Source organism: Ursus americanus, chromosome X (genome assembly GCF_024610735.1).
Source record: "Ursus americanus isolate L20-20 chromosome X, mUrsAme1.1.p, whole genome shotgun sequence".
Classification (NCBI taxonomy): domain Eukaryota; kingdom Metazoa; phylum Chordata; class Mammalia; order Carnivora; family Ursidae; genus Ursus; species Ursus americanus.
This window is the reverse complement of record NC_142164.1, coordinates 25,878,896-25,904,462: the sequence shown is the minus strand read 5'-3', so window position 1 is coordinate 25,904,462 and position 25,567 is coordinate 25,878,896. Positions and strand designations below refer to the sequence as shown.

Below are 25,567 nucleotides of genomic sequence, written 5' to 3'. Positions count from 1 at the left end.
TACCATAACTACACAATCCTAGATATACCTTAGGAATGAAAACAATAGTGAGTCAAAAGTTAAATAGTTTTACATGAGGAAATCCTTTGTATTCAAAGGAATACATCAAAAAAAGACCATCAGTTTGAAAATTAAAGAAACACTTATTTTTTAACACCACCAAATATTTTCAGTTCAGTTGGCTCAGAAATACTGCCATAGCAATGCGGAAGTAGATTCTTTAAAATGTCAATGTTTAAAAGTTGATGATCAACTGAAATAGACAAAATGTTTATTAATAACAGAGCAAGAGAATGAGAAACAGTCATAAAAGTGCTTGTCCAAATGGTACTCTTGCTGGGTTAATGCCCTATACGACACTTCAAGATTTTTAATTGTGAGGTTTATTCATATCTTAAATTAATATTACTTATGAAACTGGTAAGACAAAAGAAATAATATATTCCTGCAATACTCAAAGAAGATTTCTCTAAGGGAAGTATTGCTTAATTCTCCTGATAAAAGAAAAAAGGGGGGGTTGTGATTACAAGTAAGTACACACAAGCATGCGTGTGCGCACACACGCGCACACACACACACACACACACGTGCACACTCTTTAAGAATGAAGTTTTTAATTGTGCCTAACTTGAATTCTGTATTGCAAGGAACTGAGAAACCTATATATTCTTACTTTAGAAATGCACCTAATTCTATTCCTTCTTCCCACCCTTCTAAGTATAGTTCTGATCACAATGGTCTTTTCCACGTAACATGCAGTCTCTCTCTGGCTACAGAATAAAATACATAGTCCTTAGCTTAGGTGTTTCCAAGCTCTTCACAATCTTTGCACAATTATATCCTACTATGGGGCAACCCACTGCACTCTATGCTGTGGCTACCACTGACTCCTTAACGCCCTGTCCTTCCCAGCAGTTCTCTTCACCAGAATGGTCACTCAGTTTTATCTTAATCTCTGAAAATCCTACTAGCCTTCAAAGACAGCTCAAAAGCCATCAGCACTTCAATCGTCCCTCAACTTTGCAACTCACTTGCAACTCACTTTCCAGTGAATTCCTGTTATTTTATACTAGCTTTTTTTGTGACAGGTATTCCCTATTAATTTCATGTCACTTATTTTTGTCCATAACAATTTCTAGTATGGCAGGGAAGCTAATGTGTCTTTTCTACTTTTACACACTTCCTAGTGCCTTGCACACAACCGAGTACTCAATATATGTTTGCCAAACAAAATGAATGATTTGTTAAATTGATCTGCATATAGTGATGGATTTTGCTTTTGATTTGCTTTTATTCTTTACATTGGGATCAACAGGTCCAAAAAACATGACTGATTTTCAAAATCTGTTAGCACTGCTATACTGACTTTATTAAAGCTACCATATATAAAGATGGCCTCACTTGTAGGCTTCCATTTGATTATAAATCCTTGTTTTAAGATGATGAACAGAATTAACCTGAATTCTGTTTTGAGTGGTCACTGCTGCCCTCCTCAATTACAGAGAAGCCTGGGTAAAGGAAAATGCTTTTCACGCTTTCTTCATCAAATGTAGCTGCTAGGTTTGCTAGGTGAAAACACAAGTGACCAAACTGGAAATATGCCAACTGGAAATTGGGAGTGGAAGGCAGACAGAAAAGATTTGGATACTAAGCTAGATTTTTCTCCCTTTAATTTAACTTGATTTAACTAATCCCACTTGAAAAGCCAAATCCATGTGTTACTTTTACCATGGATCAGAAAGTGAAAATACTAATTTAATAAAAAAGAGGATCCCATGGAAAAAGCGTAAAAAAATTAAAGCATAGAAACCATTTTGTTCGTACAACTGACAAGATAACACACACACACAAAATAGACACACATCATTTAAATCCTCTAAAAAGTAAAAGCTACCCCAGAAACAGTGAGTTGATAGAGATCATCAATTTTAAAGATATCACTCAACGTTTTTTTCCTAAGACATTCATATGCTATTGAACTTTCCTAGACATATAAAAATGCAGACCAGTAATCTGTGGATGCTTTACCAAAGTCCAAAGGTGTAAGAGTTCATTTCAAATAGTTACTGAACACCTAATCGTATCACCAAGTTAACCATACTGAGCACTAGGGATCTGAAAAGTGGCATGAGTCACATGATCTTTACAAGTGCATTCACATGCCATTTTCAAAATTTTCTGGTTGAATGTGGAATAATCTATTGAATTTTAAATACCCAGAAAATCACTATCTTTTCTCAACGGGGGATAGGGAGACTGACTTAAAGTACTATGATTTTAAAAATGAGGCAAACACACTAAAGGAGTTAGGAACCCATTCTGACTACTGTTGAAATGGGTGCTAAGAATCAAGGGACCATACATTTTTTTGCAATTTTTTTTCATTATGGTAAGAATACTTGAGGAACCTTAATTTTAGTCCGTTTTGGTACTACTAACAAGTTATATGCCACTGGGAATAGATCAAGAACTTTTTTAGTCTCTTATTTGTCTAAAAGACACTACCCTCCTGCCCTATCTACCTCACAGCACTGTTATGAGCATGAAATGAGATAATGTGTTTATCTCACATGTTTATTTTCAAAAGGCTTTCACAAATGTAAGGAACCATAATTTTCATCACTGATGAGAAATTCCAGTTAACTATAACAGCAGGTTTCAAACTGCTTCAAAGTATGTTTCAGGAAATAAATACTCACAAGGTAACATTGTTAACCCATGAATTTAAAATAGCCCACACAAGCCACTGATGGTTAAGACTGACATACACAATCCCAAACTGGTTATGAAAACCAACTGTATTGCAATACATACTTAATTTAGCCAATAGAAAGTTTTACCTTAAAAGAAAGCATTCACACAGTACAGCTAATACTCTTTTGATTAATACAGTATACTCTAAAAACAATGCTACAATTTCAGGACAAAGGCACATTGGCTAACCTAAACTATTAAAAAAATTAGTGCTTATTTGCCCAATATCCACAGACATTTCATTATAAAGCTACAGATCTAAAAGCAGTTAGTAATGTCAACTGGCTTTGTTTCAAAATTTCATTTTGTATTGGTCCACCAGTAAGAGATAATACTTAGCAGATATAAGAGGAGGCAAAGTAGAAAATCAAAGTGAAAGAGGGTACAAATTTTATAATAAATAGACAAAATAAAATGAACAATGGACAATTCAACTACAATAATGAAGTGAACTCTGTAATAAGATACACAAACTGCACATTATTTTTAGTAGAAGAATACTCAAGAAAGTAGAGTAATAGGCAAGAATTAATACTGACATGTAAACACGACCATCAGGTTGAGTATTCCCCTCCAAGAGAATAAGTTGACATTAACCAGATTTCTTGATATTATGCTACAACTACCACAAAGGTAGCTCAGCAGAGGTAATAGAAAGAGTTTTATGGATTGAGATGGGTTCAGTTTTTAGAACAGTACGTGAATGCATCAAATTTCTTTTCTGGTCTTTTGGGTTGTCTAAAAAAGGCAGAAAACAACCTGACAGATTTGTTTTGAGAAATTAAATAAGCTTACTCCCCAAAACAAACCAACAACCCCTTCCCCAAACCTTAAACTTATTTCCAGATTTTGAAGCATAAAAGGATAATGCATAACACAGCAAGCAAAGAGAGATTATAGAAATGTTGCCACATTACACATATTTGATAACAATCTCATTAAAAGGGACCGTTGTCATCCATTGTTTCAATTTGTGATAGGTATTTTTAAAGGTTATTCATTAGCTTACTGAATTTACTAGGGTGAAGGTATCTACTAAATAAATGAAGATTTTTTTTTGGTTTTACTTAGGCATGATGATTTTAAAAGACTCAAACCTTTGCTGAAGACTCCTTGAGTTCGATGAGACTGTCCTGTAGAAAATGAATGGAGATGACAGGTGAGCTGGCATAGTTCTCAGAACCCAGAGGAACTTTGGGAAGTATGGCTGTAACCTGGAAATAAACCAGCTACTTCTTGTGAGGATAAATCTTGTGATGTCAATTATTATATGAATATCAACAATAAAAAAACAAAAGCAAAAACCATGTAATGGAATTGTAATGTTAAAAAAACTAAATTATATGTACTCAATGTAACAAATAAAAATCTTTCTCTGCTCATAATTTAAAAATAAATGTCAGTGCCACATTTTTCATAACACTGTACTTAAGCTATAAGTAATATTAAGAGGCTTAAGAAAGCAAAACACTTTTTTCCCTCCACAAAAAGTTTAAAACAGTGGAGGTCACTGTGGAAGAACATTATCTTACATTTTCATAGTTGTTCTTTAATTGGGAGGTTTCAAATTTTACTTTACTTACGACTCTACCATAAATATAGACATTTTTAATCCTAGCCAAAAACTCAGTGGCATTATATTAACAAGAAAACAAAATGTATTCTCTACAAGAGTAGTCACTTTTTTGCAAAGTGCCTCTGATGGTGAATCTCATGCCTCCCACAAAAAAAAGCACTTAAAAAAAAGAAAGAAAGAAAGAAAAAGAAATCAATTACGGTATTCCACCACAGTGCTCTTGATGAAGAATTAGTTAACTTACAGTTTTAAAAGTTCAACGTACTGCAATTCAAAGATTCCATGAAATTAGATGACTTTAGAATTAAAATTAAATATGGAGCAAGGAATGGCTACCCTGAGTCTTCAAGAAGGCTACACCCACGATTTTGTGCTGCAGTTGAATGCCTGGGGTTTCTCTTTGCTGGGTGGTAGGATTGGATGCCACATCTGCTTTTATCGTAACGCAAGGTTCAACTTGTTGGGAACCCAATGGGTATAAACAAACCTCCAAGGGAAGATACAACAGAAGCTGCATGCTCACTGAATATACACAACTACAGGAGAACTGATCACCAAGGAGACTTTAAAATGGAACTCCTTTCAAGACTCCTTCTTAGAAGGCACACATCGGTATGATGCTCATCAAGAAGCTTGATGAATTCAGAGGTATCTTGTTTATCCTGTATCATCCAGGAAGTCTTCAGTGCTATATATTCTTCAATATTTATGCTGAAAAATAGGCTTCATTCTGCTGAAAAGATTCATTTGCTTGTAGCTACCATTGCACTCCAAAAAAGACTGCTTAAAGCAGTGAGGCACTTCTGGGTAAAATTTCTCTTGCACTTTGAAACACTACAAAATTAGTGCTAGGTCCTTGAAGTTTTAATATTTTTATAATAAAAATACTCAATAGGAAAAAAATATCAGTCCACCAATATGTAAAAAATTCATTTTCTAATGCAATATAAAACCTCCAGTGGCTCCAGTGAATACTTGGCACAAGACTTGAAGGAAGTCAGGACACGTATTCCAACCAGGTGAGCCTAACATGGACGCTGCCTTCCTCAGGCTATACTAACCTTTACTGTTGAGGAATGTGATGGAGAAGGGTGGGTATCAATTTTGCGGCGTTTTTGTTCTGTTGGTACAAAAAGAAATGGTCACAGTAAGATTTCTACTTTTTCCAAACACTTAAAAAAATCACCACTTTTAAGGTCACTTTTAAAATCACCTTTAAGGTCATCAAGTATTCGCTCACCCCCCAAGTAAAGTCCCTAGATAACTTGCTGAAACAAGGAGACAAGAACCAACTATACATTAACAAGAACCAAAAGTAAACAAATACAAATATAGAGCAAACTTGCCCCTTTCAGGCTCTGCAACATCTGATCGGGGAACAGGTGACTTCAAGGACCCAGAAACTGGTGTTTTTTCTCCTCCTTTAACATTTTCCTTTGATTTCATTTCCTTTGCTATATCTCTTTCTCTGGATGGCTCCTTCTCTCTTTCCTTTTCTTGAGTCGATTTTGATTCTACGTTGGGGACAGTGGTTTTGAATTTCTCTTCTTTAGCTTTTTCTTCCTTCTTGAATTTTTCTTTCTCTTTGTCAGACTTGGGTGTTCTTTCCTTCGTCTCTCTTGCTTTTTCGTCTTTATTTGGCCGCTCTTCCTTTGGTTTTTCTTTACCATCTTTACCAAGTACCCTGGCCTCTGGAGTAGTAGCTGGAGTCTTTTCTTTTTTCTCTTTTTCTTTCTCTTTCCCTTTTTCTTTGTCATTTTCTTTAACAGCTTTGCTGCTTAAGAATAAAAACACGAGATTTTAAGACAAACAGCCATAAAACATAGTCCATGTTATAAATCATAAGGGTTCCTTACTGGCTTCAAAAATACTAGAAGAGTAGTAGCCCTCTGAATACTAAAGGACTTTAAAGACAAGTAAAAAGAAAGTACTTCTTCATTCACTAAATAATAAGTGACCAAATTCATGAACAGCAGAGATTAAAAAAGAATGGTTAAAGTGATGTCAGGCCCTTCTTTGTGTATGTTCATAACCTCTGAGGATTCCAAGGTCACAACCAAAAATTATCCCACAAGCTGACCAAGGGTGCTACTATCAGGAACTGGGTTACTTGGCTGAATGGATCAATGGTCTAAATCACTGTAGGCTTCTCTTATGTTCATTATCCTTACCCAGAATGCCCACAGCAAGCACTCAATCCTAAAATGTTTTTCTAACTTCACCACCTACCTTCATCTGCATAACTCAGCAGGGGAAACAATGTCAGTCTCAGCATTATATAAAACATAATGAGGACAGTTAAGCATCAAATTAGGGGTACATACAAAATTTCAAGGTCCAACATAAATTACTTTCCTAGTATTCAACTACCACCCTCTTTCATTCATGTCTAATGAGGTTAATCATGTAAGAATTCAGAATTCTGACATACAGCCAGTATTCCTACCTGTTAGAGCTACTGTTCCCATTGCTTGAATTCCCTTTCGGTGTGGCACTAGAAGCTTTATTAACAGCTTTCACACCACACTGAGATCTCTCCCTTGATTTATCTGAAATAAAGGTAAGGTTTTATTTGACAAGCCCCTAATTGTAAATAAACTACAGTTTCACAGCAAAATGATTGGAGATTAACTAGAAAGAAACAAAGGGCTAATTTCCTCTTGACAGTTACATACTCCTACCTAAGGAATAAACTACAATACTAAGCGAACATTTTACTTGTCATGTGATATAAAACATCTTAGTTTGTTGAAACAAAACGTATTACTTATAAATTTCTACAAATAAGCATACCAGTCTCCTCAGTACTGCTTTCATCCGACTTAGATGCACTTCCTATCGACGATGAAGAAGGCCCACCACCAGGCCCATTTTGTACACTGGCCACTGCATTCCTCGGAGGGGGGTCTTTGTGATGAAACTCATTTTCAGGTATCATGTATGACTTTCTACTTTTCAACTGCCCAGAGTAGCTGAAAGTCGCACAAAGTGTTTAAATATACAAATACAAATCAAAAGCACAAACATGGAGTTTAAAAGAATAAAATTAGCAATTTATTCACTCTGCCACTTGGTTTCAGAGAATAAAAAATACTAATTTTCAATAAGTTCCTGAAGGTCTTTATAGAGAGCTCCAGATGCTTTCTTAAAAATAAAAATTTCAATGTAAACTAATCCTTAAACTAAGATGCCTTTTTTTTCCACTACTGAAGATCCAAAACTCAACTGATGATAAAATTACATTTCCTCCAAAGCAAGACATATTATATATGACTTTTGAAACTATCATCCAGTATAGACCGGAAGCTGATAATCAGAAGTGACAACTCTCACCAGCCTGTGGGAACATGATCGCATAATCTCCCATAATCTCCTGAAGTAAGGCAGAAGATAAACTTCAACACTGTAAAACATTTTAAAGTCTTCAGAATCCTTCTGTCAGCTAGTCTCATAAATCACATTAAAGTATAATTGTGTTACCCCATAGCCAATGCATATAGATCTGGCCTCTTCTCTTTTTCTTCTTGGCAGATTTTATGCACTCTTCTTTCCAAAGCCTGACCCAAATTCAAAACTTTTGGGTACCAAGGAAGTATTTTTGTTAGCACAATCAAGATATTCCTGATGTGAGTATATTCGCCTGTTTCAAGGCAATGTACGGATGCCTACAACAAACATTTTAAGATCTATTATTATAAAAGTCTAAGTATAAAGAGAAAAACCACCTTTGAGAAACGTAATTTTTTTTTTACCTTGGTTAGTTTGTAATGCCATTTATGTACAACATGTCGAAAATTTTCATAGTCTAATTGGTCAGCTTTATTTCCACCATCAAATCCAGTGGCCCGTAATATAGTAAGGAATCCTGGATAATTTCCACATTCCTTGGGGAAAAAAAAGTTGTTAAAGAAAAATTCTGCCCCCAAAATAACAGAAGCTGAAGACTTAAGTGGACTGGATTTATGATTCCATGCAAAAACAAGATGTGTATTTGAATGACAGCTAGTTTTCACAGAAAGGTTCAACTTATTCAATGGTATGAATTTGGAATGTCAATTTGAGATAGATTTTTTTTAAAGCACTTTTTAATAATGAATGAATGATGTTTAAATTTTAAACACTGTTTTACAATTGAATCTTAAACTCAGCTTCCCTTTCAGAACTGAACAACCTAAAGATTACTGAAAGCTGTTGTTAGATACAAGGATAAAACATAAGGGTGTTTATTAGTCATACCTTTTCATACGTGGCTCTGTCACTGTGCCACCTGGTCACAGTCTCTAACATGCAGCAAAGAAATCTCCCGTATCGACTAGCTTCATTTTCAGTACAGCTTGCAACTGTGTAAATTATATCAGAGAAAACCTACAGGAAAAATGTTTGAAAAATAAAAACAAATCAAGGTCAAAATTAGTTCAAAATAGTAAAAGGTTGTGTTATAGCAAATCATAATAAACAGGTTAGTTTAGTCGAAATGTATCTTCCCCTTTCATAGTCACAATTCCAGAAACCTTTAAAGATTCTGGCCTTCATGAGGAAATAGCACATTCATAAAGCAACAACAAACTTTTATTTAAAAAAACTGATTTAACAACTCAAATAAAAAAGACTGATTTACAATGACAGTGGAAAAACTATCATTATTATTACAATGTAACTTCTTCAATGAAGACTTAGCAATAGATATTACTGGTGTTAGGGGGACAGCAAAAGCAGAGGCGAGGCTGACAGAAACTAGAAATAGGCAGCTGACATGCTGTGACATATACTACATTTTTAAACCACAAATGCAGTAATTTCTTCCAGATGCAAAAATACATAAATGTGACCATACTGAAAAGCATCCCTGCTTTTATATATGTGTGAAGGTGTAAGCTGTTTTGTTGTTTTTTTTTTTTGAGGGGGTGAACGTTAAGAAAAGAGTTCTATCTATTATGACAAACATATAAACCCATATTATAAGTTAATAGATTAACTAGGGGTGCTTATTATGTGTCAGGCACTATTCAAAGCACTTTTGTGTGCAGTGACTCTAATCCTCACGACAATCTTATGAAGCAAGTACTAATATCCCATTTTACAGATAAGAAAACTGAGGCACAGAGAGGTTAAAAAACTTGCCAAAGATCATATAGCTAGAAAGTAGCAGAGCTAGGATTCAAGTTCAGGCACTTGGCTCTTGAGTTCATGCTTTTAACCATACACACAATAATACCTCTATAGATTATAATGTTTAGCTATCTTTGTGTGAGACTTTTTTTTAAAGGTTGCAATAAAAAGAACTTACTCGATCATAGCAAAGAAGTGTGGAAAAATTTGGAGTTTTCTGTTGATGTACCAATTCAACAAAACGAGCACAGTAAACAGCATCAATTGCTGAAAAAATACATCGAGGAAATATACACAGCTGTAGAAATTTTGTGATGGTCTCATTTTTGGTAGATTCTAAAAATAAGGGAAGAATAATTAAGTGGTAAACTTCTTCCTCAAGTGCCTCAAGACCACTAAACATGACAACATATTAATTTTAGTGTAGAGAATGCTATTAAAAAAACCCACAAACTCTTTATAGTTTGTAACCAAAAGGTCATGCCCGGGATAAAACTTTCTCACTCTGTGGACATTTTTCTATCTATAATTTCTCCAGAAATATGATTTCATACAGAAAGGTTGAATGATAAGCTGCCAATATTATATTTATAAGTTAATTAATTTCACCAGCAAACTAAATCAGTTCCTTCGGTGAACATGTGAGGTTGACTCTGCATTAATGAATAACCAAAGAATGGGATAGTGAACACGGAGCTGAAATACGAACATAATACACTTCAACACCTCTGAAGTTATAGAGGTTTGCTTTTGTAATTTGGCTGTAGCAGGAATGTAACAATTCCAACAACTTACTTGCTAAAAGCCAGTTGTCCTTTTCCAGTTTCAGTCTCTGTAGAACTCGCTGCACATGTTCCATCTGTTTCTTTTCTTCTTCAAGAAGCTTGTCCTGAAGGGCAGTACAACGCTCTTTCTCTTTTTTCTTTTTATTTGGAGGCTACGAAGTATAAGTTAGATACTTTTCTAACTACACGCACATTACCTCCCTTTCTTTTAATTAAAAAATTCAAAGAGATCAGTGCTGGTATTTTATATTAATTACTTCACAAGGATATTGAGAAAATATACACCTGGATGTGCTTTCATTGCCATTCAACAAATTCAAAATCTGGTCTTCACATCAAAACAGGCTACCTTCCTAGCACTGATACTTTTAGTCTCAGGCATGAAGTCATCTTTGACTCTTCCTTCTCCTTCATTCCAGCATCCCAATTGCTTGCAAGTCTCATGTTCCCACTACCTCCACCAATAGTCTATGTTCTCAGTACTTCACAATGAATTACCCTAAGAGCCACCTACAGCTGGACTCCAGCCTGATGCCAGTCCCTTCCCCTAACAAATGCATACTTCGAACCACTGTCAAGACTAATCTTTCTAAAGTACCATTTTTACCATTATCACTTCTTTGCTGAGGAATCCAATACAGGAATCTGAACTTTATCAAGTCTTCTTTTCTAACTTTCACTGCTCTACATAATCTGGTTCCATCCTAATCATTCAAATTTATCACTAAGCCTATTCATGACAGTGAAGTGGTCTCTTTAAACCTTAAATTACTTCATACCTTTGCTGAAGCTCTTGAGTGGACAATCTGCTTCCCTATTTCCAAACCTAATCTACCTTCAAAGCCTACCCAGCTCAAGACACACCTCTTCAATAAAGCCTTCTCCTAAAGAGTTCTCCTTTTGGGAACTCCTATTGCTCTTGCAATTGGAGTCACACAGATCATTTTAAGTTGCTAACACAATCTTCAGTTAAGAAAGAAAAAGGCAAACTCAAATACCTTTTGTGTGATCACAACCACCACGTATTCACCAAGCTCCTGCCCCCACCCACTGAGAAGTCACCATTAACTCACTTAGGAAAACATTGTATAGCAATAAGATCATAGCTTTAAGGAACCTGAGCCAATATAAAGCATGGGTAATGTTAAATTAATACCATGAAATTTTTGTACTTAAGCTACTAGAACAAAGACCTACCATTTCCTGATTGTCATCAATTGCTTTCATCTGGACTTTAAGTTTATTGACTTCCCGTTCATAGCTGGTGTGTGGAACTGCAAGGTCATACATTGTCAATGACCAGAATGTGGCATAGAACTGAGGGCTGATATCATCCCAGACTTTGGAAACGTGTAAGGAGACCACTGCTTCATGGACAGGAGCCATCACCATTTCACATGATGTAATGTACTTATGAACTTTATGCTGCTGTTTACTTCCCTTTTCTGATTTTTTAAGTTCATCATACTTAGACTGGAGATAAAAAGTAAAAACAAACACAATTTATAGCACTAACTTACATAGTATAAAAACCTATGTTCCCTTTTCAAGAATCAGAAGACAACCAATCAAAACTTGTTGTAGGAATTCTAAGTTCTTACCAATGATATTTATTTTAAGATAAATCATCCCTGGAAGCTGTTCTCATCTTCAGTCCTGTGTGCTCACTAGGAGCTTTTAAGAAGATTCTTACTAAATCTGACCTGTTACGTAAGTAAATAGGGTATGTATACCCCCTCCACCATCCATATCCCCCGCCTACTCTCTCTTACTGCTACATTAAGGACTGAATACGTAGGGTTTCCACTCCTGCTTTTAAGATCTTCAGGGGAACAAAGTAAAGGGTCTTAACACTAGTAAAGAGGCATAATGAAACTAGTAACAGCCAACCAGCACAGGATGCTTTATTACTACATATAGTCCCTACTGGCCATTACAATTTGTCAATTGAGAAAGTGGGTCAGGGGTGCCTGGCTGGCTCAGTCAGTGGAATGTGCAACTCTTGATCTCAGGGCTGTGAGCATAAGCCCCACTGGGTGTAGAAATTACTTAAAATTTTTAAAAAAAGAAAGAAAGAAACTGAATCAACATTAAGAAAGGCTATGAGAAAGTTACTATAAGACTGCTAAGTAGGGTGACTAACTATTCAGGTTTACCAGTGAATGAGGGGATTCCCAGAATGTAAGAGTATAGTGCTAAAACTGGCCAAGTCCCAATCAAACCAGGACGAGCTGGTTACCCTACTGCTGGGCTAAATGAGACTTTTTTTTTAAAGATTTTGTTTATTTGAGAGAGAGTGAGCATGCACAAGAGTGCAAAGGCAGCAGGAGGGGCAGAGGGAGAGGGAGAAGCAGATTCCCCACCAAGCAGGGAGCCCAACACAGGGTTCAATTCCAGGATGCTAGAATCATGACCTGAACCAAAGGCAGATGCTTAACCAACTGAGCCACCCAGGCGCCCCTAAGTAAGACCTTCTATGAAGGGATACGGTATATTAGAGTTTAAAGCATGTGGGAATTGACACTGTAGCTTTTTTGTTTTTATTTATTTATTTTTAAAGATTTTATTTTTTTATTTGAGAGAGAGAGAGAGAGACAGCTAGCAAGAGAGGGAACACAAGCAGGGGGAGTGGGAGAGGAAGAAGCAAGCTCCCAGAGGAAGAGCCCGACGTGGGGCTCGATCCCAGAACCCTGGGATAACGCCCTGAGCCAAAGGCAGACGCTTAATGACTGAGCCACCCAGGCGCCCCGACACTGTAGCTTTTTTAGACTGGACTGGTTTATCCTAATTTGGAAGAGAGTCAGAGAAAGGCCATACTCTTAAGAGTATGAGGAAAAGAATCTGTTAGTACAATGGGAGGGAACTACATATTAGTTCATAGAGTATAATACCAAATGTAAAAAAGAAAATAATACAAAGTATTGTTGCTATTGTCTCATGTCCTTCAGTCTCTTAAGGATGAAAAGTTTGTTTGGGTTAGGCATCACCCCTGAAGATGAACCTAAGAGGAGATCTACAACTCACTTCTTTCTCTTAGAAAAGCATTTAAATCATCACAGTTTGTGCTAAACATGGAACCCAGAACTAGAAGGTCAGAGGTCAAAGGTTCCACTTCCAGTTCTGCACTGTGGTAGGCAAGAGTCTTGGATCCTTATACCCCAGCTGTCTTCCCTCCTAAGTGCTTCTATACCCCAGGCTAACTGGACTGAAGACATACCAAGTACTGTGTTCCAGAGGGTATCTCAAGCACATCTTACAATTATTATAATTACAATCTGAGAATCTTACAACTTTTCTGTAAGTGGAAAGATTTACCTTCTATTACCCCCATTTTAGAGAACATGCTGATAATTACTGAGACCACACAGGTTTGACAAAACTACAAACAATATTACTTATGAGAGAGAAGTCCCAATTACATCACAGACCTGAGAGAATAGCAGCAAGGATAAGGAAGCGTTTTTACACTCTGAGGGCAAATCCTGTCGATGGTAACTAGTATCTACCTATGTGAGAAAGAATGACATGTGCTAAGGTTCTAACAAAACATAGGATAAGTAGTGCTGAAACTACCTGTACAGGATAGCTTAACTACCTGATTTGGGCAAGATCTAGAATATGAACTTGGGGAAAGCCTTTCTTTCAGAATTGTGTTACAAGGTGGGTCTCAACAACTACAACTGAATATTAGGTTTATAGGTATGAGAGTGTAATGATGTGATACAATAGCCCCCACCTCCCAGTCCTCGGCTTCTGAATCTGTCACTTTTATTACTAGGTACTCACCTAGTCCCTATCTAGTTAAAAAAAAATAGGCTTGATCAGAAAAGACAGCTATACTTCATATTTAACTAGGGTGAATAGTTCCTGGTCTAAAGTTAGTTTAACTCCCTCTTCAAGCTTACACCTTCAGTCAAATGGAGAGGCATAACAGCTCTACATCTCAAGTCACCCAGTGCACTAAATCTATGAAACAGAACTGATATCCACAGTTACTGCTATACTTCTAATTCCTGTTCAAAAAGCTCATGTTGCCCCAATAACCTGAACAGTGTTTGGTTGGCTGAATTATTCCCATGAGAGCCTCCTGGTAATCAAATTATGGAAGGGTCCTAGCAGTCCTCCGATACTCATACCCTCTCACAAAGGCTCTTCAAGAGAGGCTCTCACCCAAGAAGCAAAAGCAAGGATCCCCAGGGAAGTTTGGGTGTCCATCCAGTGCAACCAAGGTTGCCAAAGAACTCCTTTTCCAGAGGGTATTATGTGGCCTATCAGTAACAGACTTATCCCTGATTGGGCTGTGTAGTCACCTCTACAGAGTTCTTTGTTTTCCTCTGCAACCCTGAGAGGGAAATGACATTTCTTTGTTTAGATTTTTGTATCTCTTATATGACAAAGACACAGTACTTTACACAGGCTACAGAAAAGGTAGCTATTGGTATGAACGACCTGCTCCATTTCTGACCTGGAAAAGTTCAGCCAACCTCAGGCAATCATGTGTTCCTGTTTGCTAGGGTTCAATATCGCTGATTAGTGTGTTCACTTCTCAGTATAGCACAGGGCAGGTCAGAATTCCTGAGATGAAGCAACTCTCCCACCTCAGTCCTTCAAGAAATCAGGTCCCCTGTTGTATAGCGGAGACTGATCTACTGCAGGGTGAGGCAACAACACAAGACATAACTATGCAAACAGAGCACACAATTTTCTGGATTGAAAGATTCTAAAGGGAGAAAAAAGAGGCCTAATCCTACCCTCCGTCCCCTTTTCCCTTCTAGAGAATATAGCACAGTGTTGCTGTGTAATGCTCATCAAGTGATAATTATATCAATTAACAGTTACTTGTTAGAGGGAAGTGTGACACTGTAGCAGCTGATATGTAAACACTAACAGCTGATGGTCAATTAAATGATCAATTAGACCCCAAATTTCTCAGTGTCTTTTTTCCACACCTCTACTACACAACCCTATGTTCCTACTGGGAACAGAGAAGGGATCCTAGTTTAAGAGAAAGGACCAAGATCTTCCCCCAAAATCTGTAGTGAAAGCCTTCTTTGCACAGTACAGACTTAAAACCAACAACAAATAAACAGAAGGGCCAGAATTCAAGCCTACACAAAGAAGACTATGCTGGGGCTCTAGTCAGAATGGAGAAGCACTATAGTTTCCAAACAGAGGCCTGACTGTGGTATGAAGGAAAAGGAAGTCAATTCCCATGAGAGGTCACTGCTTTGCAGGCAGGAGTCCAGGTGGCAGTTAGAGAAGAGGAGGGAGGGCAGTCTCCTCTTCCCCCCAATCATCCTTACAGTCACTACTGGGATGCCCTGCTTGGGAAGGCTCTGGCTTGCTTTTGTGCTTTTCTCTCTCTCTTTTTTTAAAGATTTTATTTATTTATTTGACAGAGATAGAGACAGCCAGCGAGAGAGGGAACACAAGCAGGGGGAGTGGGAGAGGAAGAAGCAGGCTCATAGCAGAGGAGCCTGATGTGGGGCTCGATCCCATAACGCCGGGATCACGCCCTGAGCCGAAGGCAGATGCTTAACTGCTGTGCCACCCAGGTGCCCCTGTGCTTTTCTCTCTTTAGTTGTCTCATTTAGGTGGAGAGAAATAAAACAAGAACTATGACTACCTTTTCGAGAAGCTACACAACACAGCCTACAAGAGTTTTTAGAGTGTTTGGCGGTGGTTAGGTCTTTCTGTCAGTCCGTCTTTCTCTCAAGGCAGTATGAATAGCAAGTCAACTGACAGGGATATTGTTACTGAGGAAAGATACTCTCTGTATTCAGTAGGAGTGTTTTGCAGAATCACCTACCATATTTTCCTGCATCAGAATCAACTAGCGCTTGTTAAAAAACAAAACCAAAAACAAAACAGAAATTCCCAGGTACTACTGAAGTTACTACATTAGAACCTGGGGACACGGGATTGAGTTTTGAAGATGCTTCACTGGTGACTCTCATCTACACTTATGTTTGAGCGCTATAGTTCTAAAGGGCCCAGAAGACATCAACCTGGACAACTGGTGGTATAACAGTAAAATTATAGTACTAGTAAGGCTTACTTTTAAAGGGAGCATTTTCATCGTATACTGCTCAGAGATGAGTATTAACAAAAGAGTAACTCTCCAAGAGACATAATCTGTATCTGTGTCAAACTAAAATACATTCACAGTTAAGAAATAATTTCGAATCATTCTTGAATGGCAGCAAAGACACTTACACTTACCGAAATATGGTGTGCATACATTGGCCTAGACAGGAAAAATGCTGCATCATGGGGTGTATGAAATTCGTTACAGAGCACATCAATTGAAGGCACTCGCTTTATATAATCTTCTGTGCTTAGATTAGATGCTAAAAACCCACCAAACTGTACCAGGGTGTCATGACACTAAATTTAAAATATAAGACAAAAAACACAAATGTGCTACCATTTTATGAAACCAACATAAAAATTTTCCAAAATGATTACAATGTCATTTTCACAGTATTTTGATTAACATTTAAGAATTCAAATTTTACAACTTAAAAGAACTTTAGAGGCAATCTATAAACATCATCATGTAATATTACCAAAGAGATGCCAATGCCCTGAAAAGTTGATCAATCTAAGGCTTTAATAGTCAATGAGGTCTCAAGTTCTAAGCTATTGTTAATCACCTTTAGTAGCAGGATATATTTACCCTACATCACAACAATTTTATGTATACAGAATTTCCTTGCCCTTAAAAGAGGAAAACTTCATTTATAAAATATATGTGATCTTTTTCCCTTATAATATAGTTGGTGATAAACACATTTTGTAGGCTAATCACAGGTTTTGCTGCTTAATATTCATGGATATGTTTTATAAAAATCACATCTACTTTGCTCTGATTGAAATTCCAGATTTCCAGAGAACAGGAATTATATGAGAGCAAACAAACTGAAGTTAACTACTTAACTGAAAACCTTGTACATATTATTATATTTCCTAGAGCCTTAAGTACCATAATTTGCACAGTAATAGCCCCTATTTCCAGAATGTCTATTTTACATTAGAGCTGTTTCACACTCATATGATGTGCAAAATGACATTTTAAAAATTTTATCACATTCCATATTTTCCATTATCAGGATAAAAAAAAATCCACATAAACACAAAAGTCACTTTAACTTGCCTGATCATAGAGTTTTCCCACAAGTTTCAAATGTTTCTCTCCACCTTCCTGGAAGATTACCCCATTCCTCTGCTGAGCCATAAGCAAACAGAGAGGAAGAGCAAGATCATGGTCCAATAGTGCATCCTTTAATCTCTGGGAGGATTTTTTAGTGTTTCTGATCTGGCCAAAATAACCACCCTGCACAAGGGAAGACATAAATTTACCAGTGTACATTAACACATGCTATCTGATTGGAAAAAGACACAGAAAAGGCTCAGTTACAATCCTGAAGATAAACAACTTTACATTCCTTCCCTTTCTTCACAAATTTTAGTGACACTGTTGTTGATTACAGTTACTGGCTTAAAGATAACTATCAATTACCTTTAAACCTCTGCATATTTTCCATTTTCTATCGTGCAGTCCCTTATAAAGGATTACTCTTTATTCAATGTGGAACAGATTCAACAACAGAGTAACTATGTTCAGATTTATACCAGTTAGATATCAAGGACCACAGAAGACTTGATATTTACTTCTCTTATAGATGTGACACCGTCTTTTATATTTGTTTCAGCTTTCTGAAAGGGTTAAAATAACTAGTACATCTCAATTTTTGAAAGGGAGGTGAAGGCAGTAATGAAGGAAGGGTACATAAAGCTTTGACATTTGGCTTCATATACTTATGTGCTCTCTGGATTCTTTAGTATGAGCATGCATATATCTGGAACTTAAAAAGTTGATTAAAAAAACTAGCAACTCTCACCTCAGCTTTTAGTTGCTCTCCACCAGTCATGGCCTCTAGTTGTTCCATTGTCATTTCCTCTGTAATTTCTATTCCTGCCATTTTTTGTACCACTTCTTTCAATATAAGCAGGTCAAAACTATTTAGAAAAAATAAGAAACAGTCTGTAGTTGAAACTTCAAACATAAAAGTGACAGTATATATTATAATTAATATGCTGAGAATCCCTAAATTAGTTGTATATAAATATGAAGGGGCTGGAGTAAGGTTTTTAAGGAAAAACTGCCTTCCTAGAACTACAGTGAAAAATATTTGGGGCATGTAATAGGTTTATGTTTATTTTAAATTTTTCCTTGTGAATAATTTCAAACTTACAGACAGGATGTAAAGATAAAAAATAGTACAAAGCACACCCATATACCCTTTACCCTGACTTCACCTACTATTAACATTCTTACTCCTGTTCACTTTATCATTTGTGTTTTTTCTCTCTCCCTCCCTTTCTACACACACACACACACAGAATTTTTTTAACCATTTGGGAGTAACTTATTTAGTAAGCAACATCATTTTAAGGGCATATTTTACCCCTAAAATTCCAAATGCATTTTCTAAGAGTGCATTTCCTAAGAATATAGCTATTCTCTTAACAACCACAGCATAGTTACTGAACTTTAGTAAATCTAACACTGATATAATACTTCATAGTTCATACTTCATTTTTAGCAGTTCACCCAACAGTCCTTAGTAACACTTTTTAAATGTTTTTATTTTTTAATTCAAGTATAATTAACATATAGTTTATATTAGTTTTAAATCGCATACAATATAGTGATTTGACAATTCCATACATTATTCAGTGCTCATCCTGGTTTAAGTGAACTCTTCATCCCCTTCACTTCTTCATAGCATTTTTTTATCCTCCAGTACAAGGTGGCTAATACATATATTTGATGGTATAGAGCCATCTCTCTAAACAATCACACACACTTGGAAGGGATGGAGGGAGTGAGGGAGAGGAGAAAGGAAAAAAGGAAGGGAAAGGAAGTTCCAAGTTGTGGTGCATGAGCCTAAGACGACAGCCTTAAGAACATCTGTTATGTGCCAATAGTTATACGTTTTAATTCTCAAAGTTTAGGACTGTCAATGAAAATAACAACTTATGACTTTCAAGATCTTCTTTAATTAGTTAAGTAATGAAGATAAAGTGGAAACCTTCTTTCCTACAAAACAAATACAGATGTTTTTCCAAAGGTAAAGCCAGACATACCCAAGACACAAGTTAATAACAGACAAAAGGCAGAGTTTTTGAAGATTCTTATTAAGGCTTACTCTCTCAACTTGTCTTGCCTTCCCTAAACATAGTTTATGAAAACAAGAGAGCCCTCACGCAAATTAGTATGCAACGAGTACCAATAAAATGTTTTTTCTTTAAACTATCTTTTAATTAAAAACTATATTCACAGTATAGAAAACTGAGTTATAGATTTAAAAATAATGTTATACTCTCCTGGCCCATAGACACAGGAGAGCAAAATGTGTAGTAATGGTGGACAGATACGCACAGTTTAAGTGATATGCTGATAAAATCCTAAATCTAAATATTTTTAAAAGTGTTCCCTAATCCAAAATAATAATCTGTCAAGAATTACTTAGGCAATACTTATGTGGAACACCAGATAGCTTTACAAATTTTTGTTTGCTTTCTACCAGAAAGTTTTGGAAAACAACTTCTAGTTCTTTGATTCTAGTCAGTCTACTGCTGATGAGGTTTAATGTACATACTAATTCAAACTCTAAACACTGATATTGGTCCAGAATAAAATAATAAAACCCAGTATTCATAAAGAAAAGAGGACACTGTCCAAAAGGTATGTAAGCTGTATGTATCTCTGAAGTTCAAATTCAAAAGAAATTGTGTTTTAAAAATACTGTATATACCCTCAAAATAAGTATGTTCCTACCATATGCTTAATGCAAAGGCCAGTTACTACTGTCCAGCAGCAAATCAATAATGCAATACGTTTTGTCATAAGAGGATTTACAATATACCATATAAACTATCTTCTCCAGAGCCTAACAGGTAGTCAAAATGAATTGTCTTTTTAATGAGTTACATATATAGCCAAGTATTACATTTCTTTCTGCAAAAAAAGTGTTTATGTATGAAATTACAGTTTCTTTTAATTAAAGAATTCCATATAAATAAGTGAGCGACTATTCTACTTAAGCCTACAAAACAGTTTTTCAGAATAATAGCAATCTCAATATCCCAATACCACCAGAAGTATTCTAATTATTGAATTTCATTTACATATAATTTGCTAAGAATACCTTTTGCCTGCCTTTAGCTGATTAGCCACATATTGAAGAAGACCAGCAAGATCAATTGGATATTTACGAAAAACTGCACCACAGAAACTAGCCAGACCTATATGAAATAAAAAAATAGGGCTTTTAAAAAACAGTTCATAAAACAAAAAAAAACACAATATTAAGTGGCATTTCTCAACTAGCTCAATTTCTAAAATAAAATGAGGTAGGAATAATTGTACTGCTGATGCCACTGAATGGAGTTTTACAATTAATAATAGCTAATATTTACTGAGCATACATACACTAAGCACTGTACTAAGTAAGCACTTTACGTTAATTAACTCATTTAATTTTTGAAATAATCATCTCAGGCTGGTATAAACCTATTGATGAGGAAAATTTGGAACAGATATATCATGCAACTGTGACATGTTCATGTCACACAGTTGGTATGAGGGAGAGCAGTGATTCAAAGCTGTATGGCCTGACTCCAGAGCCTGTCAGGCCACAACAATTAACTAGGCCACAACAAAATCTTGCAGATCACTCGGTAAACTTGAATGATCAACAAAACACTTGTCCCTCTAATGTTTGAGTCACACACACAAAAAATCTCTCATCTAGAAACATGCTACTAGTTGTGGAGAGACAAGGAAACAGGTAAACCACTGCCAGACCAAGAAGCAAACAAGACCAATTTTAACCAATAATCCTTATCATATCATGAGTAGGGAGAAAACCCCAGTCAAGACAAGAGGAGATCCTAGTAAAATCAAGTGATCTGTAGCCTTTTCAACCAATTATTTGCTGAGCATCTTAAACGATAATGGACGAAACACAGGTCCTGCCCTCAAGGAGCTTACAGTCTAGTAAGGGATACAGAAAAGTAAGCTGAAATAACGATGATGAATAAAAGGTTCCATCGGAGTACAGAGAGGAGCACCTTAATTGTGACTTTTGGGTAGGAGCATTAATAGGGAAAGTTTTCTGAAGAAAAGTGACCTCTAAGCTGAAGTCTAATGAATAAGTAGATGTGGTGGAGGAAATGAATAGGCATGGAAGGGTATTTCAAGTAGAGGCAATAACATGTACAAAAAGGCCATGGAAAGTACAAGCTCAGTATTAATGGAACCTACAATACTAGGGAGGGGCAAAAGATGAGCCCAATACACTGAGTAAGGACCTGATCCCAAAAGAACTTACTTGTATGACTTATTGCAGATTTCAGACATTAAAGGGCAATGGGGAGCTACCACAAGATTCAGCTATCAGACACAACAGTGTGAAAGAAAAGGGAACTCACTGCTAGAAATCAAAAGCACAAGAAATTTAAAACAAAACAAGGCTAGGGTTTCTGTTAACAACCACGTTTTTATTCTTTTAAAGATGACTGCAACCTCAGGATGGAAAGGAGAGAAAGGAGAAGAGTTCCCTTAAGAGTAATTCCTCTAAAATAATAGAAGGGAATTTTTATCTCCCCAGTAATGCTTGCACAAATTCTATCACAGCCAATACTGGACTCTTGAGTTGGAAAATGAATAAGTACTATATGAACCTCCTTACACAGCCAAAGGCTTAAACACTCTGAGAGCAAGCTGAGTGGCTAGGTATTCTCAAGACCTCTTGACAAACAGGCTCTTAGCATTGGCAATAGAATACTTAACATGGCAATTACAACAGATGGAAATTTCAAACTTAGAAAAGTAAAAACACTTACTCTGAAGCCAGCTTGAGATGGTTGTGTCATCATGTTTCATTCTCTCCTTTTCCGGATTAGCTAAAGCTTCAATGATACAATCTTTTGCACATTAAGGAAAAATTTTAGGTCACTATTATCTCTAACAAAGACCCTTAAAACAATAACAAAATAACACAACTTGGAAAAAAATAAAATTGTTAGCTTCAAGTTATTACAGATTATTGAAAATCACACTCACTGTAGTATCAACTTTTCCAACTTTCAGCAAGCAAGACAGATTCCACCTATATTACCATGTTTAGTAAACTTAACATTGTTCTCTCCCTATACACCACACACACACACACACACACACACACACACAAACTTCTGACTGGCCAACCTTCAGATCAGCCAATGGAATTAACCTCATTTGGTTACTAATGGAACCTTAGAATGAAAAAGAAAAACAAAAAGAATGAAAATATATGTTCACCATTAAGATCTATGAAATGTGAAATCTATGTATTACTTCACTTGAAAGGATACAGGCCAAAACATCATAATTCAATGAAGTGAGGTATTTCAATGAATCTACTACAGGTGTTATTAAGTTATCATATTTCTGTATTTGTGACAAGATCTGGAAGACAGCAACAAAAAACAGATGGCATTAATTCATCAAAAGGGAACTGCTGTGCTAAATAATGGCTATCCTTTTTGTTTTTCAAAAGAAACAATGCTTAAAATTAAAGTAGCTTCCTTCTACTCTGTATTTATATAAAACCTATTATATTCTACCATTTCTTAGGAAATATTTTCTTAGGCTACATTCTCCAATTAGGAAATAATTCCAGGACATATAATTTGACTTCTGGAATGATAAATGCCGAATGTCTTTTAGAAATTCTCTTTCTAAATATGAAAGTATTATGCCTGAATCACAATGAAATGCTATTCAAATGTTTCTAACAACTAAAATCAATAAATAATGCATCTCTTTATTAATATTTTTATAAATCAACATGGGTAAATAAGACAATGTTAGACTGTTTAACAGTAGCATTGTTACATCTGACCAAAAAAGCAGATCAATGTGTTAAATATATTGTATGCTGTTTTATTTTTAGAATAACTATACAATGTTTCATTTGCTAAAGATTTTTTCCCCTAAAACTATCAAGGCCATTTCTACTTGTGCTGATTTAAAGACAACAAAAAGAAAAATCCCTTAAAATAATATTAACCTCAAAACATACATAATCAAACAAAATGGTTGGATTGCTGTGGCTCAACTTCCCAATTTGTCTTCCAGAAGGCTTCACATTTTCCTTGGTTAGACGCCTACAAGGGGAGAAAAAGGTGGCAGAGATCATCTTAAGTCATTTTCCTTATAATGTTGATAGCTTTTTTATACCATAAAAAACCAAACAAAAAAAAAACCCCAATTCTTTCCCAAGTATCCAAAATGGATCCATGTAAAACCACCACACTCTTCATATACATTACTGTAGGCCTTAAGTTATTTTGATTAGGCATCCTCCCAAAGGGTATTAAGATCTTGTACTAATGCTTAACATTTATAATATATACATTTCCATTTTATATTAATAGTTTAATAAGCAAAAACTCTTAACGTACTCTACAAGTACATAAAACTCCTCTTGAAGAAAATCATAATTATTTTTTAACAGATTTTATTTATTTGTCAGAAAGAGAGGGAGCACACAAGCAGGGGAAGCGGCAGGCAGAGGCAGAAGTAGGCTCCCCACTGAGCAAGGAGCCCAATGCAGGACTCGATCCCAGGACCCTGGGATCATGACCTGAGCCGAAGGCAGATGTTTAACCAACTGAGCCACCCAGGCATCCCAAAATCATAATTATTTTAGATTTAGAAGCACTCATTTATCAGTTTAGATATCAAATTCAGTGTAATGCAATCAAATACCTCATAGACCTGTCTCAGTTACCCTAACAGAGTAATAGCTAATGTTGCACTCCTTGATAGAAGAAGTTCTCTGGTTTTCATGTAAACAATTTTTGAAAGTAAACAAAACTGACCCATAAATCAAAATTATTTCATCATCAACTGCTTCCCTTTCCCATTCTCCACGGCCCAGTTTCCTTTTTTCCCCACAGAAAAGACAGGCCTACCAAATTTGAAACTTTGGCTATACTCTGTTCTACCTTCAAACTTACTACCATCTGTCCTTACTTCTGACACTACTATTTCAGGTGGTCCCCCTACTTGCCAAAGCAGAACCTTCCTCTCTATACCTTTTATCCCATTCCCTTCTGTCTCCACCCTGGAGGGGAATGAATGAATGAATGAACGAACAAACAAATGAATAAATAAATAAAAGGAATACTTTCTTGATTATGTCTTACCCTCAAGCTACCACGGTGTCTGGCATATGGAACACAATCAATGACCATCTGTTGAATGAATTACTGAATGCCTTACAGCAAATTCATTTTTTAAACAGTAATCAAAACTTGTGAAATTCTGTAAGTAATAAATGAATACATTCCATTCCCAAAATACAAAGTTTAATCAATACCAAAATCATATTGTTCAAGCCTGGTGAAATAGTTACAACTAACAAATACAACAAAAATCCAAGTACATTAAAAATTCTACACATATTCTTCAGTGATATATATTTTTATTAATTAATTCATTCATATTAACGTCTTCTATAACAGGCAAAGAGCTAAGCACTCAGAATAGATGGATGAATAATAGCTCCTACTCTCAAGCTTGGTCCAGCTGGAGAGACTGACTTAACCTATTTTTTAAACCTTACATTCTTAAACAAATCCAGGAAGTTACAGAACAGTATTTATTATATGCTATCAATAGTACAAAGGGGGAGAATAATATATTTGTATTCACCTCTACATACATCAAAATCTCTGGAAGGATTAAGAAACTAAACAGTGGCTACTTTTTTTCCTTTAGGAGGACTGAATGAATGGAGGATGGGATGAGAGACTTTTTATTATCTACCCTCTTTACATTTATTGAAATGTAAGCCATGTGAATGTATAAACTATTCAAAAGATTAGACAATTAGATAAAAGAAAAATAATCATAGCAATGTATCTAAGTGGTATGATAGCATCACATGTATATGAAACAGTGGTGGCAGAAAGAACAGTCAATTATGCTTGGCAGTATGTGTTATGGAAGGCTTCGTGAGGAGCTAATACTGAAGCCCACCCTCCAAGGATGATGAGGTCACCAGATAGAGAGCGGAAAAAGAGATAAGGGAAAACCTGTACAAACAGAAGAAATGAAAAATATATGCAAAGAAAAAGGAGACCACAGCACATTCAGGGAAACTTAACCGAGCTCAGTGCAGCTGGAGGTAGAATTAGCAGGCAAAGGGGAATGGGGAGGGACAGATCATGAAAAATGTCTTACATCACCATGCCATAAAGGTTGACACACAACCTGCAGGCA

At 36.1% G+C, this 25,567-nt stretch overlaps 1 protein-coding gene across 13 annotated transcripts in view; it reads right to left on the bottom strand.

Moving 5' to 3' along the window:
• Positions 1-25,567, bottom strand: part of THOC2 (THO complex subunit 2) — a 110,206-nt gene that overhangs the window by 12,322 nt on the left and 72,317 nt on the right. For 5 of the 13 annotated variants that reach the window (XM_087859629.1, XM_087859630.1, XM_087859632.1 and 2 more), the window contains exons 16-33: positions 23,349-23,445; positions 22,651-22,744; positions 22,141-22,221; positions 20,442-20,538; positions 18,129-18,246; positions 17,381-17,560; positions 16,447-16,611; positions 11,422-11,697; positions 10,235-10,376; positions 9,618-9,775; positions 8,567-8,695; positions 8,083-8,214; positions 7,811-7,995; positions 7,124-7,302; positions 6,777-6,879; positions 5,677-6,107; positions 5,392-5,450; positions 3,852-3,983 (exon numbers count right to left, since the gene is read on the bottom strand). In XM_087859629.1, the coding sequence (XP_087715755.1) occupies positions 3,852-3,983; positions 5,392-5,450; positions 5,677-6,107; positions 6,777-6,879; positions 7,124-7,302; positions 7,811-7,995; positions 8,083-8,214; positions 8,567-8,695; positions 9,618-9,775; positions 10,235-10,376; positions 11,422-11,697; positions 16,447-16,611; positions 17,381-17,560; positions 18,129-18,246; positions 20,442-20,538; positions 22,141-22,221; positions 22,651-22,744; positions 23,349-23,445 (2,758 nt within the window). The remainder of the gene's footprint in view (positions 1-3,851; positions 3,984-5,391; positions 5,451-5,676; positions 6,108-6,776; positions 6,880-7,123; positions 7,303-7,810; positions 7,996-8,082; positions 8,215-8,566; positions 8,696-9,617; positions 9,776-10,234; positions 10,377-11,421; positions 11,698-16,446; positions 16,612-17,380; positions 17,561-18,128; positions 18,247-20,441; positions 20,539-22,140; positions 22,222-22,650; positions 22,745-23,348; positions 23,446-25,567) is intronic. The other 8 variants (XM_045804979.2, XM_045804976.2, XM_045804972.2 and 5 more) reach the window with 7 other exon arrangements.